This window comes from Dipodomys spectabilis, unplaced genomic scaffold (assembly GCF_019054845.1).
Source record: "Dipodomys spectabilis isolate Male_0828 unplaced genomic scaffold, ASM1905484v1 ptg000118l, whole genome shotgun sequence".
NCBI lineage: Eukaryota > Metazoa > Chordata > Mammalia > Rodentia > Heteromyidae > Dipodomys > Dipodomys spectabilis.
The window spans coordinates 1,220,066-1,240,951 of NW_024870795.1; the positions used below are offsets into that span (position 1 = coordinate 1,220,066).

Below are 20,886 nucleotides of genomic sequence, written 5' to 3' on the forward strand. Positions count from 1 at the left end.
CACACACACACACACACACACACACACGATGAAAAGGAATCTTGGAGAACAAGATGCAAATGGCAGAGTCATTTCACCCAGAAGGAAGCTAGAGATGGGTGTGACAGTTTGACACTGTACTTCTTGAGCAAGGAAAGAATTAGAAACAAGAAGAGGCTTTATACCACAGATAGAGGAGATGTTAGGACCACCCCTAGATGCCAAATATTAGCACAGAGTCCAGCTGAGTGAAGCTCTGCCCTCAAGAGCTCAGAGGAAGCTGTAGATAGGCTTCATGGAGAAGCTGGGTCTTGAAAGAGCTTGGCAGGAAGGTTTAGAAACATGGCTGGCAGTGTTCTGGGTTGAGGAGCAGTTCCCAACAGGGAAAGCTTTGCCTGGGGTAAACCATAGTAAGAATGGTAAGAATGAGAGGGTAAGATGAGGTCAGGCTGCAAAAGATGGATGCGGTGATCGCCAGGGAGCTGAATTTGTCAGAAAAGAATGGGCCTTCCATGAAAGACACTGACAGTCCTGAAGAGGGAAGTAATCGGGCCACCAGGAAACCTGAGAGATTGCAACTTCACTTCCTGAATCCTTACTGAGATCTGGAGGACTCTGGAGCGATCCCCATCCTATCTCCAATCTGAGTACCCTTTCCTCAGTGATGAGCTATGAAGGCTCCTGAGAGTTCCAGGGGTCTCACGAAAAAGACAATCCCTCCTCCCTGTCACCACACTGGGTTCAGACTGTTGGGCTGAGACATGCCTTCTATGGATCACTCTGGAGATAGTGACAGGCACAGGGGCACAGGGGCACAGGGGAACTGGAACACAGCCTTGGATGGGGCTACAGGCGAAAGCAGCTGCAGGGCAGGGATGCGTTTACTTGGTTTGCCATTGTCTTGTCTGTCCCTTGTTCACACCCCATGCAGGAGACTGCACAGATGTGTTGTGGGTTCCGATGTGCTTGTTTTTAAGTTATCATAATAGAAGACTATGTATGAATTGGTCACATTTTGAAATGGTCCCTGGGGCCAGACAGTGATATTCCATGCCTGGAATTCTAGCTACTTGGGAGAAGGTAGGAAAACTATGGTCAGAGATCTGTATGGGCAAAAGTGTGAGACCCTGTCTGAAAAATAACCTGAAGCAAAAAGGTCTGGGAGTGTGACTCAAGTGGCAGAATGTTTGCCTAGCAAGTGCAAGGGACTAAGTTCTATCCTCATTATTCAAAAAAAAGTGGTCCCTGGATAATAACATCTACCCTTGCTCACAGCCACTGTCAATCTCTGCCCCTCACTCAACATCCACATCCATGGATTCCTCTGTGGTTGCTGTGCAGAGTGAGCAGCTAACCACACAAAGCCAAGAAGTGGCTCAAATCCTGAGAAAGCTCCAGAATTTGATGAGGCCAATGGAGAGGAAAGTCACAGAGCTCTTCATGTCTCATGAAAGGTCATAGGCAAATAAGAACCCAGAAGTTAGGCCAACGATGGCAGAGAAGAAGAAACCAATGACTATGAATTTATGGTAGGAAATCATGCTGTGGCAGTGAAGTATGAAATGAAACCTCATAGCATGCCATCATACACCCAATCTTTTGTTCTTTGTACATTGAAATTTTTAACATATGGTTGTAATTATCATCTTGTTCTGATCCAAGATAAGATCTCATATATATATATATATATATATATATATATATATATAGTTTCATTTTTCAAAACAAAAAGCCCAATTGAAAACCTTTTTGGAACCATTTCATATGAAAACTTGGTCCTTATTTGAAGTGGATTTGCTCTATCTAGTCAGTGTTTAACATTTGTAGGGTATGAATGAATGTGTCAATGGCTCGAAAACTCTTCCAGAACCATGCATTTAGTCCTTTAGTTCTCTTGTTCCTGTATTGCCTGCCTCATCTCATCCATTCATTTATTCAGCATTTAATGAGCACCTATTTATGGACAGTCCACTGTCCTGAGTACTGAGTACTCACTAAAATCCACAAAAATCTCAGCTTTCATGAAAGCTGTATTCTAGCAGATCCACTGTCCAATCTTCCCTTGCTCCAACCTCTCCCTCCCTTCCCAGAACAGAGCCCAAACATTTACAGCATCTCTAGGCAGGTTTGTTTATGCTGCAGGACCAAGAAGCACCATTTTAATATCCTGCTCCTGTTGCAAATCCAAAGCAGGTGGTGCCTGTCATCACTAAATATCATCACTCTTAGATTCAGATTAGCAGAGGCTCCTCATGGGTAAGTGCTGCCATGATCATAGTGGCAGGAAACAGAACATGGCCAATCACACACTGGCTTTTAAGGCTTCCAACAGGAAGTGATGCATTTCATTCCCACACATTTCATCAGCTGAAGCAAAATGCCCATCAGGCCTTCAGGGAGTAGGACATACCACCTTCTTAGTGCCCAGAGGAAGAAAGAGTCTGGAAGATCTATCCAACAGCATGGAGATCACAGGCAGATTTCTTCCAGCGCTGAGGGGCCTCAACACTTGTATTAGAACATGAACAGGAAGCAGGGCAGAAAGTCATCCTGAATGGAGACTCTTCAAGGTTTTTAATGCCCAAACCTAGCCACTAACACTCAGCTCTGATCAGCTCTCCTATGCCTAGCAGAATCAGCCTCTGCCTTTCTCAAGCCCAACTTAGCTTTAAGAGACAAAGCTCTGCTCTTGCGTTGCTTCCCATCTGAGCCTCAGCCTTGGGATCCTACACAGTAGGGATGCAATAGGGATGCTCCTTCCCGTAGATGTCAATTTTTGATTATAAGTTGCTTTGTAAGCTGTGCACCAATAGCTCATGGCTGTAATCCTAGCTACGTAGGTGGTTGAGATCTGAGGATCACACTTTGAAGCCAGCCTTGGTAGGTCAGTCTGTGAGACTCTTTAGTTTGCCAGCAAAAAGCTGGACGTGAAGCTGTGACTCAAGTGGTGGTACAAAAAAAGATAAGGGACGGTGCCCGGGTCCTGAGTTCAAGCCCCAATACTAACACACACACACACACACACACATATGCACTCACGCACACACGCATGCATGTGTGATTTGTATTCTTGTTTCAGATTACTTTGATCACTTCCAGTGAATCTGAAAGCACTAACTGGTCAGGGGCTGTGTCTAAGACCTGCTCACAATGTTTATTTATTTCTATTGTGTTCCATCTTTCCAACCACTGACAACTTTTCTAAGATATCCCATTTCTAAGAGATTTCCCACAAGCTTTAGGGGATCAGGACTTGGTCAAGCTCTGCCTCTTCCTCTCATCTCCCCCTTTCCAGGACAAACCACCTGCCAGCCAGGCATTGTGTGTGACATGTCCCCTCACCTAGCTACATTTCAACCTAATGGTGCTATTTGGCAGCATCTTTCTCATGGATCAGAAAACAGAGGCTGGGTCAGGTGAAGGCAGGGACCAGTAGTCCATGTGAAATCTGGCCTCAGACTCAATCTTATTGGGACACCAGAGTCAGAGCTCAATGGAGGCCTCAGATGCTGCCTCCTCACCTGCCAGCTAATCCCTGTTTGGCTTAGTCTCTGTTGCTGATGATCCCCAACTTGTACCTGGGACAAGTTTTTCAAGAGAGCCGTCCTTCCCTGTTGCTCCCGTGGATAAGAGATACAGTTGCTCTGGATTTTGCTGTGGCATATGGCAAATGCACAGGCACCAGAATGACTTTTGCCAGGGTTCAATTCCCAGACCATCACTAGCTTTCTGACCTTGGGTAGGTTTCTTAACCACTCAATTGGTCACTTAGATTGCCTGTAAAATGAAACGAAACAACGAAATGTTCACTAGCTGGTCATGATAGCATGTGCCTGTAATACTAGCTATTTGGGAGGTGGAGGCAGGAAGATCACCAGCTTGAAACTAAAGTGAGATCTTATGTCAAAAAATAAGAAGGAAAGAGGTGGGTTTGTGGCCCAGGTGGTAAGTACTTGTCTAGTGTGCTTGGGGCCCTGGGTTCAATGCCCAGTCCCACTAAATAGCTAAGTCAATAGATAACCTTGCCCTGGTAGGGTCCTGAGGACTCAAGTTTGATAATCCTCATAAATTGCTTAGCACATTGCCTCATTCAAAGACTGACTCTGTTCAAAGCGTCAGAAGCCTCTAATCCCCTGATGGCCTCTCTTTAAATTTGGTTGGGAGCAGGAAACTCAGCATCCTAAAGGCAGTTTCTCTCGTCAGCTCTCATTTGGAATGAATCCTCAGCCCCTCATGCCAGGGGACACTGCAGACCTCATCAAGGTTCTTTTGCAGATCCATTCTGAGCCCTCTGTGTATCCACTCTGTTCCTTTCCCCTCTTCATTCAGACCGTCTCCCAGCAGAGGCCGCCTCCCGCATGCTGACTCAGCAAGAGGGAGAGCAATGGTGTGGATCTGCCATTTGCCCTGCTCTCATTCTGTCCCTCATCCTGCCAGGAAGATCAGGAGGACAGGAGCCAGGGGATGTGGAAGCGTGGGGCTTGCCCAGCGTTCAGGGGACTCACCTGACATAAGACTGAGCCCACTGCAGGTGCATAACTGGCTGTGGGTATAAACAATAGAGAGACACAATCCACAAGCAGGGTACTTCGAGTCGAATCCCAGCTCTCTTCCCACTTGAATGGAGGACCTGGAGATCTACTTCACTTTCAAAGTCTTGCTTTCCTCCCCTGTACAGTGGAAATGATTCATCTTGAAAGGTTCTTATTGGAACTGAATGAGATAATGGCTAGTTCTCCACTGAGGAAACCCCCTTCAAGTGGATGGGGCATAGGGACATAGTGTAGTGAACAGTGACTAGCTGCTTCCTCAGTCCCCAGATTGTTGATTTAGGGAAAGAGATAGGATCTAACCTTGGGCTTTGACACCTCTGATTATTAGATGGTTGGTATCATCCTTGTATCTCCCTCCCCCATTGTGCTGGGTGCGGAATCCTAAGCATGGGCATGATAGTTGGGTCACAGCCTGAGGACTATGTGGAGCAGCCAGCAGAGCTGACAGTCAGGGAACCTTCATCCCCTGTCCAGTGGCCTCAGACACCCACATAGCCACTCTGTGCCATAGGAAGGAACAGCCTGGTGGTGGGGATAGGGGGGGCTTCGCAGCTTGGCACCAGCTGATCCAGGGCCTCAGAGGAAAGCTAAGGCAATGAACCCATCCCAGAGCCTGGGATGCTGGGATGCAAAGCTGAGGACAGTGGATGGCCACAGCAAAAAACTTCAGGTACCCAGATACAGTGTAAGTGGGCAGGGGGAAAAGCCCAGGAGGATACCCCAAAGAGAAGGGGTAACTAACAATCTCCAACCATTCCTGAGGGCCAGAAGCTGGGTGCAAGTGCTTCATGAAGCCCCTCCTTTCCACAGAAAAGCCACTGCCTTCCATTATACACAAGTGAAAAATGAGTCCCCAGTGGGGACACATTGGGCATGGAAGCAAAAGATTCAGGGAGTAGAAATTAAACCCCTTGTCTGTCACTTGCCCATGTGGAGGAGCTTAAGGGGAAGGTATACATCAAGGATCACCCCAGTGTAAGAAGGTAGCTGTAGAGAATGTTCCAGAATAGCCCTCCTTCTCTGTCATCCCATGAACTCCTATGAAGCCAGATAGGTATAGGCCGTAAGTCAGGCAAGGATGACACCTTCCCCTTCCCCAAGGGGGGGGGTCCATTTTAGTGCCTTTCAGTGGGGTTGCTAACAGCTCAGTGATTTAAGTTCTCCTTCAAAGATGCCCCTGAAAAGATGGTATACACTGAGTTTGCGCAAATACCATCCAACCTTCCTAGCACCATGAGCTCCTTTCTGAAGGATCTTCACAGGCAGAGACTCCAGTATCCATCCACTTGCCACCCGGCACTGTTTCTGTGTAAGAGTTTCCAGATCTTACAAACAAGAATTGGGGCCAAAACCTTCCAAAAGGCCCCTGTTGAAGAGTCTCTCTCTGTCTCTGTCTCTCTCGTCTGTCTGTCTCTGTCTCTCTCTCTCTGTCTGTCTGTCTCTCTCTCTCCCTCTTCAGCAGGTCAGTTGTAGCCTTTTAGCTAGAAACTGTGGCCCCAGCCTTTCCTGGGGCTGACAGTTCTGGACACTGGCACTGGCTGGACTCCAAGCTCTCAGGAAATGTGGGGACAGGAAGCACTGAGAACCTTGAGCATTTTCTGTCCTGACTCTTCTCCCACCCCACCACCAAAGGAGTCCACAGCTGCCTCTGGGATGGAACCAGTGGGCTTTGAACCACAATAGAGGGAGGTCCCTGGCATTAGGTTCTTTAAATGGACCCTTAGCCAAGGCTTCATTCAACACAATGAGCACAAGAACATCCATTCATCATTTTTGTTTGCTTGTGTGTTTTCAAAACAGGGTCTCCTTCTCTAGTCTGTGCTATCCTGCTACAACCTCCCTAGTCCAGGGATTATAGGGGTGACCCAACATACCTGGCTTATTCATTGTTTGTTTGTTGGTGTTATTTTTCAGGTAGACTCTCTTGCTTTTTTGCCCTGGATGGCCTAAAACTGAGATCCTACCTCTGCTTCCCACATAGCCAGTATTTCAGGTGTGAACCAGTTTGTTCTTTGAAATGACAATTTCACAACCTTTTTGTCCAAGCTGGCTTCAAACCGTGATCCTCTTATCTCTACCTCCTAAGTAGCTAGGATTACAGTGGATTGGAGTCACTATACCTGGCTTTTTCTTGTGTGTCTCTGTTTTGTTGTTGTTGTTGTTGTATTAGAGACTGAAGCCAAAGTCTCCCACATTCTAGGCATGCATTTACTATTGAATATCAATTATAAGCCTGACATTGCAGAGTCAGACAAGTTCTTGCCTTGAATTTTGGGTGCTTAGAGCACTTGGTTGGGCAGGTAGGAACTAGGCTTCAAGGTCTGAGAGCAGCAATTATCCATAATGTCATCTGCTATCGCCTGGGCCTAGCACATCGTAAGTACTTCATACACATCTTGTGATCGCCCACAGAGCACATGGCTAATGACACATGGAATGAGGGGTTCTAGTCCTGACAGTGGGGGAGGGGCCAGCCTTCTGGAGTACAGAACCTTGAGAAGGCTTCATGGGAAAGGCCGGAGGGGTGGGGGAGCAGGCTCTGAGCTGGGCCTTGGGGGATGTGAAGAGGCCCTGGGGAACAAGTGGGGCAGCACTCTAGGTCAGGCTGCTGCAGCAGAAGAATGTGGAGGAACAGCAGGAGGTCCTGAGCAGCCAGAGCATGGGATAAGCATGATGAGGAGTTTGGGGGGAGGTGAAGCATGGATTTGTCACCTGCACTGGCTGGATGTAGGCCTGGTAGGGAGGCCTAGAGGAAGGACATTAGAATGTAAGAGCCCCAGAATTCTAGAAGCTTAGAACAATCAGACTATCTGAGCCCAAAAGGGAGTGTTGAAACTGCTCTGTGATCAGGACTTGAGCTCCATGGGCCATGAAAGAAAGCTCTTAGAGGGATCCAAGATGGTGAGAAGGACACGGAGCCCTAGCATGAGGTGAATGGACAGCAGGTGAGCCCAGACTTGCCCAACAGAGGGCACAGGCCTCTCCCTGCTGCTCCCCGTCATACTCCACCTCCTCCCCATGCTCAGCAAGGCCTGCCAAGCTCTTGGGAGGGAGGAAACAAACTTTGGAGGTGGGGCTGGAACACTGGGCCTGACTTTGCTCTAAACCTGCAAAGTAGGGGTAGATGTGAACACCAGCAATGAGGACCTGGCAGGAGCCTCTTTTAGAGTTCCTGCTTTGTTCTGGAATCTGGGAAAGAGACAGAGTCCTACATGGTGCTCTCACAGAACTCACAGCCCTTTGGGGAGACATTTCAAGTGGGTGATCATGGCATCGGGGGATGCAGGTGTGATAGACAAGGGCCTACAGGCTATAGGAGCCCAGAGGAGGCTGCATCCAGAGGATAGGAGTGGCAGGAAGGCTTCATGGGGGACGGAGTAGCAGAGTTAGGCCTTCCATGACATATCTAGGACTGTGAAAGGTAGGGGAATAGGCAACATCACTCAGAAAAGGCTTCATGGTGGGAAAGAATCTGTCCTGTGTGGAGCACGATGAGATCGGAGCATTTGGAGGCAAGTGAACACGCAGGACATGGCAGGTGACACTGGACAACGGACATGGGCACCCAATGGGGGAGCCTTGAATGCAGTGTAAGGAGTTTGACTGGCCCCATTGGGCAAAATCAATGGAAGCTCGCTCAGGTGAAATGCGTGTGCATGCATGAGAGTGTGAGTGTGCACATACGTGTGTGTGGTGACAGGACTAAGTGGAAAACAGCTAGGAGATGGCAAGGACAGTCTGGGAGACAACAAGGAAGCAAACTGGAGGTAGAGAAGGGAGGATTTCACCAGAACCACCAGGGCTTGTAGGAAAGCCTACTACAGAAGGCAGTGCAGCCTTGTGGTTAAACACATAGGCTCTATAGTCCTGCTGCATAAGAGTTCAATTCCCTGCCCCACCACTTACTGGCTCTGTGATCCTGGAAAAGTTCCCTCACCTCTCTGAGCCTTGGTGTTTTATCTGTGAAAGCGTAAGAGTGCCTATCTCTGAGACAGGTTATAAAATTGTATGTGCAAAGTATCTGGAGTGGGGTTTCAGACATCCAGCAAATATTTATTGAGTACCTACTAAAGTGCCTATCAGGGAGTGACAGGCAAGCAAACTAAAAATCTCCACCCTTTTGGAACTATACTCTAGAGAGATGGGGAAACCCATCAAACTATATATATATGCAATATATACTATGACAGGGTGCAGGTATCAGTGCTAAAGAAAAACACAGAGAAGACTAGGGAGTGGTGAGAGGTTGTGGCTTTAAAAGCAAGTGAGTGGCTTTGAGATGCAGCTGTCATGGCTGGGGTGTAAAGTTGAAGGCATGAGAGAGGAAATGAAGGACCAGCTAGAATGAAGAAACAGGCACCAGCAAGCCCTGTCCCAGGCATACAGACAGCACCAGGATGCTGGCAGGACTTGGGAACAGAGGGACTCGAGATCCAGGGGCCAATTATTCACTAAGAGGAAGGTACGATCAGAACCTTGGCGATGCCAATCCGTGCAGAGGAGGATGATCGAAAGCCCCTGGGGACTCAAGTTAAAGGGCTTTTCAGGAGAATATGAGCAACAGGAAGCAGAGGGCACCCCTTCCTCCCCCAGACTCTAGCAGCAACAAGGACTCCACAGCCCTTCCGGAGAAGGGATCAGGAGCAGGTGCCCAGATCAGGATGCGGAGACTCTAAGGAGCCTCACAGAACCAGCAACACAAACAATAGCCAGGGCAGGAAAGACAATACATCCCTGTAGGCTGGTGTCTGCTACAACAAGGGTGGGACCTGTGTGCAGGTGGGGAAGGAAGACCTGACTGGCAAATGCTGGAATGACCAATCTAGTGACTTCCATATCCATAGTCTCTCTCTAAGACATTCCCAAGGCATGCCCCCTCCCACCCCCACCCCTACTCCCCACACCCCCGTATCTCTCCCTCAGATGCACCAATGGGGGAAATGCAGAAACAGCTTGGCACTGGGAGCGGCATTGGGTTCTTTCACACAACAAAAAATGGATCCACATCAGAACAAGCATAGGTGAAGGTGCTTGAGATTCATCAGTGAGAAACTCGGGCCCCGTCTCTGCCCTGTAGACAGGAGGCCAATGACAAGGGACAAGCGTGATAAATATGTATATGTAATGTTGGTAACATGGGCTTCAGAAAGCAATGCAAGTGGAGCAGGTGAAGGGGAGCAATGTAGGGGAAGGGGTTGCAAGATGACCGAAGGTATTAAAGGCAAGCTCTGGGAGGAGGTGCCATTTGAACAAAGACTTGATAGGGGGAAGGAGCCATGTGAAGATCTAGGGGAAAGAGCATTCCCAGGAGTGAGCATTGCCAGTGCAAAAGGCCTGAGGGGCCCAGGCTAGGGTCAACACATCAAGAGGAAGGTCAGAGGGGAAAGCCACTCAACATCAGGGGATTTGAGCCTTGGGGTCACGTGACCAGATCTTCAAAGCATGGCTCTGGCTGCCCCACTGAGAACAGACTGTAGAGGAACAATGGAGCTGCGGAGCTGCCCTGTGGAGGCCACAAGAAGGGGTCAGATTCTGAATGGACAGCTTTATTTACTATCTGTCTCTTTTGTTTCTGTGCTCACACTTGCCTTGCTCCACACAGTAGTCCCAAGTACATGACATTCATTCATTCATTCATTGATTCATTCATTTTACTTTACAAATATTTGTTGAGCCATGTATATATAGAAATAATGTCCCAGACAGGTAGGCAGCAGTCACTTTTGAAGCATGGCTTCTAGGCCACCAAGACAAAGTCTTGGTATTTAATAGTCACGCTAGGAAGCTACGCAGAATTCTTGTCCCCATCCAAACCAACATGACACCAAAGAGACATAGCCCATTGCCCCCAAATCATCCCCATTTTTCTATGAGCCTCTCAGAAAATGTGAAATGGGATCCAATTCAGGGCACCTCCTTTTTTTTTTTGTCAGTCATGGGGCTTGAACTCTGGGCTTGGGCACTGCCCTTGTGTTCTTCAGCTCAAGGCAAGTGCTCTACCTCTTGAGCCACAGCGCCGCTTTCAGTTTTCTAGTGGTTTATTGGAGATAAAAGTCTCTCGGACTTTCCTGCCCAGGCTGGCTTTGAACTGCGATCCTCAGATCTCAGCCTCCTGAGTAGCTAGGATTACAGGCATGAGGCACCAGTGCCCAGCTCAGCTGGCTCTTTAAGTTCATCTTCCACTCCTCTTCTCCTACCCCCCAGCCCCAGTCCTATTTAATTCCTTTTCTTCTCACCTCTCCAACCAATATCCAGACTCAGAATAGTAAGAGACAAGGACCTGGGAAGACAAATTGTGTGGCAGGTCTGGGAAGGAGGTAGAGAAGGAGGTAGAGAAGGTTAACCTATAATAACATTTACCCCGATAACACTAAGCCATACTCACACCAGACATCATCCCCAGAGCCAAGCTATGGTCTCTTACACTGACCTAGGGATATGTTGGTGGCTTTGCCTCTGTCCCTGAGGCCAGATGAAGAAAGGGCAAGGAGGAAGGAAATGGCTGTGCCAGGAGAAAGTTCCACACAAGCACCCACAGTGCCCATGAGTGCTAAGACACCCCTAATTCACACTCAGAACCAGACACATCTCTCTTAAGGCCTTCCTGCCCTTGCTTGCAGGAAAATAACACAAGGTTCTCAAAGGATTAAATGTGCCTGGCACATTTCCATTGCCTGATAAATTCCAGCTATCATCACTGTAGCTTCTCTTGCTTCCAATTTTCCTCTGCTACTAAATTATAAACTCCTAGAGAATGGATCTGTGCCTTATCTTCATATCCCCAGTGGCTAAATCAGGCCTGGACATATAGTCGGTGCTCATCGTTGCTGGATGGATTGAGGAAAAAGAGGCATGAAGGCATTTGAAGTTTACCCTTCCTAAGAGGTTCTGCTATTCTCAATCAGTACAGAGTGGGTCACTAAGAGTGAATCTAGACTCTGTTTCCAGAAATCATCCAAGTGTTACTCCCTGGGTTGGACAAGGGGCCCTGGGAAGATTCCACCTCCTAATGTACTGAAACTTAAATCCAAGCTTACTGTTCATCTGAGTGTTGCCTCCCCTGGATCCGAATTCTCCCAATCAGCATTCTGGCCTGGAGTGGAACCAGGGAGAGGAGGCAGGTGTGGTTAATAGAAGTGGCTCAGTCAGGAAACGAACTCTGCCATCTTGTTCTGTCCCCGGAAGGAACCAAGCTCTACTCTGGCCACCAAGGCAGAAAACTCCCCAGAGGAGACTGTGGATCCAGCAGCCCTATCCTGGCACTCTGTCTGCCTCCAGTTATCAGTCAGCCTGTCAGGAGATAAGGCAGGCTGAGAGCTGTCTGGGGCTGAGCCACAAGGGAGCACATAATTAAAAAAGACTCTGCTGGCCTGGAGGGCGGGGGGAGGGGAGTACCTGAGGACATGAAGAGGACCTAGAGGAGAACAGCATCCTTCCGGGAGAAAGGGCAGAGAAAATGAACACTCACTGAGCGGTCTTAAGTAGACGGCACTAAGCCGGGCGCTGGTGGCTCACGCCTGTAATCCTAGCTACTCAGGAGGCTGAGATCTGAGGATCGCGGTTCAAAGCCAGCCCGGGCAGGAGAGACCGTGAGACTCCTATCTCCAATAAACCACCAGAAAACCGGAAGTGGCGCTGTAGCTCAAGTGGTAGAGCGCTCGCCTTGAGCTGAAGAGCTGAGGGACAGCGCCCAGGCCCAGAGTTCAAGCCCCACGACCGACAAAAAAAAAAAAAAAAAAAAGTAGACGGCACCAGGCCACCAGCCCAGGGAAGCTTTGCCTGGTTCAAACACAGGAAATCCCAGACAGACTTGGCCTTGTACTTGCATTCCACCCGCTGGTCTTGAACTTTGCTCCCACTCACACACCTCCCCCAGCCACTTGGGAACATGACACCCTGTCCTGAGAAGTGATCCAAAGACCTTCCTGTTGGAAGGATGAAAAGCCAGTTACTCTTTGATTCATTCAATCAACTCTGAGGAGTTAATGGGCAGCATCAACCCATGGGGACCATAACCACACGCGAGGAGCATGCGCTATAAAGACAGACAGACCACCTCACAGAACAAAGTGCAGAACAACCCTGATAGAAATACACTGTGGAAGAGAAAATGGCCACCCTGTCTTCCCTACAGAGGAGGTATTCCTTGATGCTGAAAGAAAAGGAGGTGGTGGATGGATGGATAAAAGATGGGCATGGGGCTAGTCTTCCAGTTATAGTGGCAGACACACAAGTGGAGAAAAGAGGACATACTTGAGGTAGGAACTGCCAAGGCCCAACTAGCAGCTTGGGGAGCAGGCATGAGATGGCCACACCAGGCCCTGGGCTATCTTAAGGCTTTCAGTTTCTGTTCAAAAAGCAGCGGGAACCACTGGTTGGTAGAAAAGGGTGGTGAGTGATGGATGTGATGGAGACTCATCACTCTGTGTGTTGGAATGTCCCCTGGCCACGGGATGACAAGAAAAAACAGATTCAAGAAGCCAATAGGAAGCCAGGCGCTTCCTGGCAGCTCATACCTATAATCCTAGCCACTCAGGAGACTGAGAACTGAGGATCACAATTCAAAGCCAGACTGGGCAGAAAAGTCCATGAGATTCATCTCCAATGAACAACTAGGGCTGTGGCTCAAGTGGTAGAGAGTCAGCCTTGAACAACAACAAAAAAAAAAAGCCAAATGAGAGTGCAGGGCCTTGAGTTCAAACCCCAGTACAAGCACGCACGCACACGCGCACGCGCACACACACACACACATACACACACACACACACACACACACACACACACACACACACACACGAGTCAAGGTCCAGAAAAAGAAGGAATGCAAGAATGCAAGGACGAGTCACCACCCTTGTGATGAACTGAGCAAGATGGCAAGAAAGAGACAACAGGCCATAGCAATGACTTTCTGGCGTTTGGCCTGCACCCCTGGAAAGGTGGTAGCTGCCCTCATATTGGTGTCTTCAAGGTGCTTCCTGTATGCCCTCATAACCCAACTGCAGTGGAGACATCTACGCAGAGGAGGAGACTGGCAAAGCCTTGAAAACAAAGGCCATCACCTCCCATTGTCAACTGAGTCAGAAACAAGAAAAGTAGCTAGAGACTGTGGGGGCCTCTTCCCATCTCCTGCCTTCCCTGTGTCCTGCAGGCCCTGACTTAAGTAGCTGGTGGGATGCCTGGCCTGCTGAACCGTATCACAGGGGCAGCCCTGCCCCTCACCGCATCTGATGTCACCTCCTTCGTCAGTGGTTACGCCCTGGGCCTGACTGCCTCCCTCACCTATGGCAATCTGGAGGCTCAGCCCTTCCAGGGTAAGAACTGTAGCGGGGGAGGCGGGGTTGAAGGGAGAGGGAGCATGCTTCCCACAGCTAAACCCTCCTCTTCCATCCTGAAACCCTGTCCTGTCCTGATGTTTGCTTGGAAAACTCGGGTGATTGCTGAGTCTCTCTCTCTCTCTCTCTCTCTCTCACCCCCTCCCCCTCTATCTCTGTGTGTGTGGTGTGTGTATACAGAGACAAGGACTTGGATGAGCAATTTGTATGGCAGGTCTAGGAAGGAAGTAGGGAAGGAGGCGGAGAAGGTTAGCCTATAATAAACATTCACCCTGATACATTAAACTACACTCACACCAGACACCTTCCCCAGAGCTAAGCCATGGTCTCTCACTCTGACCTACGGATGTGTTGGTGACTTTGCTCTGTCCCTGAGGCTAGATGAGGAAGGAACAGAAGGAAGTAAATACAGCTCTCCCAGGAGAAAGTCCACAGTGCCCATATGTGCTAAGACAACCCTAACTCACCTTCAGAACCAAACACGTCTCTCTAAGGCCTGCATGTCCTCATTTGCAGGAAAATAACACCTTACAAGGTTGGGAAAGGATAGGTAGGTAGGTAGGTAGGTAGGTAGGTAGGTAGGTAGGTAGATAGATAGATAGATAGACAGATAGATAGATAGATAGATAATCTCTCCACCAGGTTGGCCCTTCAGCTTCAAGGCAAATAGCCTAGGATCAGATTTAAGTCAAGGTTTAGGCTCAGGACAGGCTCCTCTGCCCCAACTACCTGTCTCAAACCACCCACACAGGACTCTCCGGAGCCCACCCCCACCTCCATCCACACATTGGCTCTGGCTCCCAATGACATCGGGGAAGCCATGCCCTCCCTCAAAGTCAGGGTCCTCCTCTCTGGCTATCTACATATCTGAGACTGCAGGGAGGAGTTGATGAGCTAATGCCAGAGGAAAGACAGAGTGGATGGAAAACAGGCTGCAGCAGTGACTCATCAGTGGGGCCAGTCAGAGTGTGGCCAGGTGCTGGCCTCCAGCGTCCTTGGTAAATACACACCGCTCTCTGTGGCCAGCACTCCCTTCTCATTGGCAATGACAGAGCCTCCTAACCACTAAACCAATGTCTAGTTCCCACTTCCCCCCAGAGGGGGGAGGTCCTAGAGGCCAACGCTGGCCCAACAATCCTGCAGGGAGCTTTCCTCCCCATAGAAATCTGGGCAGAGCAAACAGCTCTGCTCCTCTGTTTGGGAGACTCTAGAGAAAGAAGACTGAAAGTGGGACTCTGCTGGGGCTCAGGAGACTGGAGGACTTTGAGACAGCCCTCCAGTGGACTCAGTGCAAGAGGAACGTGTGCTCCCATTTTACAGATGAGGCTCTGGGGGACAGGAAGTCAGGGATTGTGGAGGGCTCACTGTCCAGACAGTGGACTAAATGAGCCCTTTGTATTCTAAGCTTAGCATCTCTTGGAAGCCATCTGCCACTGCCATCTCAGACCCTGACCTCGGTCCACTAAGTAACAACAACAACAACAACAAAAACCAGCCTGCATTTTAATAATGCTCCCTACACACCAGGGATTTAAGCCTAAACCTTTTCTTAAATCTGACCCTCAGCTATTTGCCTTGAGGCCTGCAGATACTTTTTTTTTAATGTGTGGTACACATGGTAGAGGATGAAGTTCAATGAATGGTAGATAGAATTCTCATCATGGTCCTACGGTTTTGCCTTTATTATCTCCCTCTCACAGTTGGAGCTATGTGTCTAGTCAAAGTTACATAGCTTAGAAGACAAAGCAGAGCCTGGATTGAACGCTGGCTCTCGCTCTTCCCCAGCTCCGACCCTCAGTGGCAACTCCATAGAGCAGACCCACGTCTTCCATGTGTTCTGTTTGGCCTGTGTATCAATCAGACCGCAGGACAATCCAGGTTTCCATTCTGTGTTTGAAAGCCAGAAGTTCTGGCTTTGCTAAGGAGGAGCTAGCAGGGGCCAGGCGCAGCTGTCATGCCGACTACTGATGCTGGGTCATAGCCCCAGCTTTCTTCTGGGTTCTCTTAGCAGTAGCAAGGTTCAGCCATCTGAGATTCCTTCCAGGAGTGGGTGGGGCGGAACACCCTACAACGCTGGGCCCTCTTCCACTAGGCCTGTTCGTGTATCCCCTGGATGAGCAGACCACAGTGATCGGCTTTGAGGCAGTCATTGCTGACCGCATAGTAACTGTGCAGATCAAGGATAAAGCCAAGCTGGAGACAAGCCACTTGGAAGTCTCGCGTGTCCGACCTGCAACTATCTCACGTAAGGAGACCTGAAGGGCCCAGGGCTGTCTGGGGGGGTCCCTAGGCGCTAAAGCCTTAGACATGCAATGGGTTAGGGTGGAAAGAGGGAGGAAGTAGAGCCAGGAAACCTGGGCTGGAGTCCTTAACCTTGAGCCAACCATTACCATCACTGAGTTTGAGCTTCCTGGTCTGAAAATAGCCCTTTCTTCCTGTTGTTGCCTCCAAAGGGTGGTAGAATCAGAGGAATTTGGGGAGCAAAAGGGGTTTGAAAACCTCTATAGAGAACACAGCAAATTACCCAGCTCCAGGCTGTGGACTAAGTCATACCAGGATCTGATTCCCTAGCCTACTGCTCACAAGCAGTGTGAGCTTGGAGACCAGTCTCAGGTTGGGGCGTGTAATAGGTAATTACAGCCCCTCCCCCACATGAACATACAAGCCAAGTGCTTCTACCACGCGAAATACTCAAAGCATGGCTGCTGTTTTCTGCTGCCCGGGGAGCTGAGAATCACAGAGCGGTGGATTGGCTCAAGGTCTAAGAAAGGTATGCTAAGATGCTTCTCCATGAGCCAGGCACCAGTGGCTCACATCGGTAATCCTAGCTACTCAGGAGACTGACATCTGAGGATGCAGTTCAAAGCTAGCCCATGCAGGAAAGTCAGTGAGACTCTTTTATCCAATAAACCAGCAAAAAGCAAACTTAGTGTGTGTGGTAGGGGGGGCAGGGAATCAGAGATAATAAAGGTACAGCCCCTGACACCAGCTTGGCCTTTAGGAAGCACACTGCAAGAAGGGGTCTCTATCTCCCCTCATTCCTGCACCCCGGGAAAGGTGGCTTTGGATGAGGATTTGGAGCGGATTCTGTTTGTGGTCAACCTGGGGACCATCGCCCCCATGGAGAATGTCACCATCTTTATCAGCACCTCCTCAGAGCTCCCAACACTGCCCAGCGGCGCTGTGAGGGTTCTTCTGCCAGCTGTCTGCGCCCCAACCGTGCCTCAGTTCTGTACCCAGAGTACCAGCCCATCCCACCAGCAGACCCAGAGGTAAGGCGTTTCTGCTCACACCAGGGCAGAAGAGGCAGGGCCTCCTCACTGGAGCATCAGAACCTCAGCAAATCAGGGATCTGGGGCTTTGGTGCCCCTAAGCATCTTGTAAGCAGGAAAATCCATGTCAAATTCTCATGCCCTCAAAGTCGCTCTGATGGAAGACATAGGTCAACAAGCAGCAAGCCTTGGGCTGCTGAATGCCAGGAAGGCTGGGAATGGGAGTTCCACTGAACCCAGTTCTACTGGGACCCCCAGGCTGAAAGCAATCTGGCAATTCTCTGCATCGTGCCTTTGACCTAGAGATGTTCTTTCACAAAGCCAAAGGTGAAACCCAGACAAAGATACTCTCCTTGTGATGTGATTAGTGAGTGCAGGGAGGGGGGTCAGGTAAGATAATGCCAAGTGGCATTATTAGCGGCGAGGACTTGGACGAATGGTCACCAGCACTGAGTGAGCTGGAGTGTGAGTGAGATCTGTGATAGGTGTAATCTTGTTCATCGCAAGGGCTGGAGGTAGGCCCAAGTGGTAGAGTATGAGGTTGCGTTCAAAACCCAGAACCATCAAAAAAAAAACCCAGAACACAGAGGTTAGATACCATGCCTAGAAAGACAGGGAAACAGAGCAAGGTTGGGGGTAGTGGGGGCGGAAGAGTGCTTAAAAGCATGAACATTCCAGCAGGTGACAGATGCTTTGTTAATGGAGTGGTCACTCACAGAGTCCTCCAGGCAACTGTGTAAAGTTTCATCCCCAGCAAAGGATAGGAGGGAGAGGTGCTGTGTCTAAGGCTTCTAGCCCACAGAAAAGACTCGAGAAGCAGTATGACATGTGCCAAACCATTTTACACGGAGCCGGGCAGATGGGAGCCAGGATGCCAGCTCTTCTAAGTCCTGACCTTGGGCACTTGGGCCCGTGGCCTCTGCCCTCCTACCTCACCCTAGGAAGAGGGGACACATGTCCTCCTGGGGCTGTGGTGACCACGATAGAAGCTGAGCCCGTGCCTGGAGTATGGCCCATCACGGCCATTCTTCAAGTGACTCTGGCTTTTCTCTGCATCCATCCTCAACCCCAAGACCAGAACAATGGTCCCTGGGTGGCAGAAGCCCTGGAGCCCCCTCAGTGGGCTGGGCTACTCTGGACTGGCCTCCTTCTCCTTGCTTTCTTATGCCTGCTCTGCCTCTTCCTGGACTGCCCACTCCTCCCTCCTCTCTATGCCTTCCCAGCAAAGATCGACACTGCTTTGGCAACCGGGCTGTGGACTCTTGGAACAGGCTGTGCCTGGCGACACTCCTGGACACGGAGGTGTCCAATCCCATGGAGTATGACTTCAACTTCCAGCTGGAGATCCGTGGGCCCTGTCTTCTTGCAGGTGAGAGAGATGAGAGAGATGAGAGAGAGAGAGAGAGAGGAGGCAGGCAGGGAGGCCCAGATGGAGAGGGTAGGCAAAGATGCCCTAGCACGGAGAGAGCCTCAAACAAAGCATCCCCCCCTCCAGGAGAGGAAAGAGGGAGTAGGCAGCAGGAGCTAAGCTGAGACATGGCGCCATGTGGACTCCCCTATATCACTGCCCCAATAAACAACCCCAAAATGAGCCCTTCCCAGGTCAGCTTTCAAAGCCACCCACCGCCACCCCTATGGCTTCCACCAGAAATGTCCACTAGGGAACTATGTGGTTTCAGGTCACCTCTTGATGGACACAGGCATAAAGATGGCTCTCAGGGCTGAGAAGGTGGCTCAGTGGTAGAATGCTTGCCTTGCATGCAGAAAGCCCTGGGTTCGATGCCTCAGCACCACATACACAGAAAAAGCCAGAAGTGGTGCTGTGGCTCAAGTGGTAGAGCGCTAGCCTTGAGCTGAAGAGCTGAGGGACAGCGCCCAGGCCCAAAGTTCAGGCCCCATGACCAACAACAACAACAAAAAAGATGGCTCTCGCCTGGGATTGCTGTCAGACCTACTGATGCCTAGCCACCACCCTAAAATTTCTGGGCTAGGTCTTGGGTATGAAGCACGTAAAAGGCAATTCTAACCATGTCTCTGATGGCCTCATCCCAACCCCTACCCCAGGGAGTGAGCATTAGAGGACTCTAAGCTGTGGTGTCTTACCAGCCAGAGTTCATCCCAATGCAAGATACATGTGTAGAGCACTCACCAAAACAGCAAGCCACCTTGAAGTACCAAGCATTTTCTGTCTGTTCTGTGACATGCAGGGGGGTGCTCTGTGTGCCCACCCAGGAGGTAGCAGCTCTTCTGATCTCCCCCTGGATCCCACAGCCAGGCCAAGAAGAGCCATGAGCCTACCTAAGCACCTGCTGTACTGTCTGGGGCCCTAGCAGGACTAGCATGTCTGTCAATCATCTTTGGTCTGGGTCCCTGTGTTCCTGACTGAGGTCCTTTCTCTCTGGGGCCACTGAGTCTCTCCCTTGCCGTCCTTGCCTGTCTGTGATGCTCAGGAGTGGAGAGTCCCACACATGAGATCCGCGCCGATGCTGCCCCATCTGCCCGCTCTGCCAAAAGCATCATCATCACCTTGGCCAACAAGCACACCTTTGACCGGCCAGTGGAGATCCTCGTCCACCCCAGCGGTGCGCTGCCCTGTGGGGACCTGCTGCCTGTGGGAGGGAGGGGGACCATCCTGGTAGAACCTGGTGCCAGGACAAGCATTTGGGTGATGTGTAGGCCAGAGAGGGGGGAGGAGGAGACCAGCCACTTCCTTCTGGGAACTTGGCTCTGGCTGGCAGAATTAAATGGTTCCTGCCCACTTGCCAGCTCCAGAGGTCCAAGATCATCTGCCTATGGGGTGTGTGGTCCCCAAAGCAGCTGCGTGAGGGGCTCTAGGACACCCTAAGCTTGCTGGAACCTTGGTAGCTCTACACCCTTGGGGACCAACAACTTGTCTCACTCACAAACTCCCAGAATGTCTGGGCCTGAAAAGATCCCCAAGTCATCGGCCTAGTCCCAATTCTCCATTACAGGAGGGTAAACTGAGGCATGGAGCGGGGCATGCGTATTCATGGGCACCAGGCTCTCATGCTTCACAGCAAAGGAGCCTTCCCCCCACCCCACACTGCTTCCGGCAGCCAAGGGTCCTGCTCCCTTTTCCAATGAAGAGCCTGCCCTAAGGCGAGACCCCTGGCACCTCCCTTGCCCCTTGGGCACGCACTGAGGGTTTATGTCATCTCTGCAGAGCCTCACATGCCACATGTCCTGATGGAGAAGGGGGACATGACCCTGGGAGAGTTTGACCAGCATTTGAAGGGAAGAATGGATTTCATCAGAGGGACGAGGAAGGACAACAGTGCAGAGCGGAAGGTGAGCTGGTGGCCCAGCCGATGGCATGGGGAACTTGGTCTCCACTAAACCTGTAAGAATCCGAGCCCGAGATAGAGAGGCAGCCCTCCCCCCACACACACACACTTCATGAGGTCACATGGACAGTTGATAGCCAAGCTTGGGCTAGGACACTGCAGGGCAGGTAGACTTGCAAATGGTACAGTCACACTGGTCTGTCTTCCTACCAAGTCACCTCCTCCAGGGACCACCAAGGAGTCAAAGCCAGGCAAAACTCATAGCTAGTGGCAGGAACAGCTTTGACCTCCTTCTAGGTTAGTCCATCCCCCAGGCTAGGGGCCCTCACTACGCTCTCTCTCTGTCTACTGGCCTCCCTTTTCCCTTCGGTGGAATGGGCAGACCCTTGTTCTTCCTCCATCTGGGATCATTGCTCTCTACTAAAGATAGGATAAAGGCAGACTG

General features: G+C 50.3%; 1 protein-coding gene across 1 annotated transcript in view; it reads left to right on the top strand.

The window, feature by feature from the left end:
• Vwa5b1 (von Willebrand factor A domain containing 5B1) overlaps nt 1–20,886 on the top strand; it is a 56,161-nt gene that overhangs the window by 3,663 nt on the left and 31,612 nt on the right. Inside the window, exons 2-7 of the mRNA XM_042688668.1 lie at nt 13,681–13,843; nt 15,957–16,109; nt 16,866–17,136; nt 18,360–18,505; nt 19,587–19,718; nt 20,321–20,445. Coding sequence (XP_042544602.1) covers nt 13,705–13,843; nt 15,957–16,109; nt 16,866–17,136; nt 18,360–18,505; nt 19,587–19,718; nt 20,321–20,445 — 966 coding nt within the window. The 5' untranslated portion in view covers nt 13,681–13,704. The remainder of the gene's footprint in view (nt 1–13,680; nt 13,844–15,956; nt 16,110–16,865; nt 17,137–18,359; nt 18,506–19,586; nt 19,719–20,320; nt 20,446–20,886) is intronic.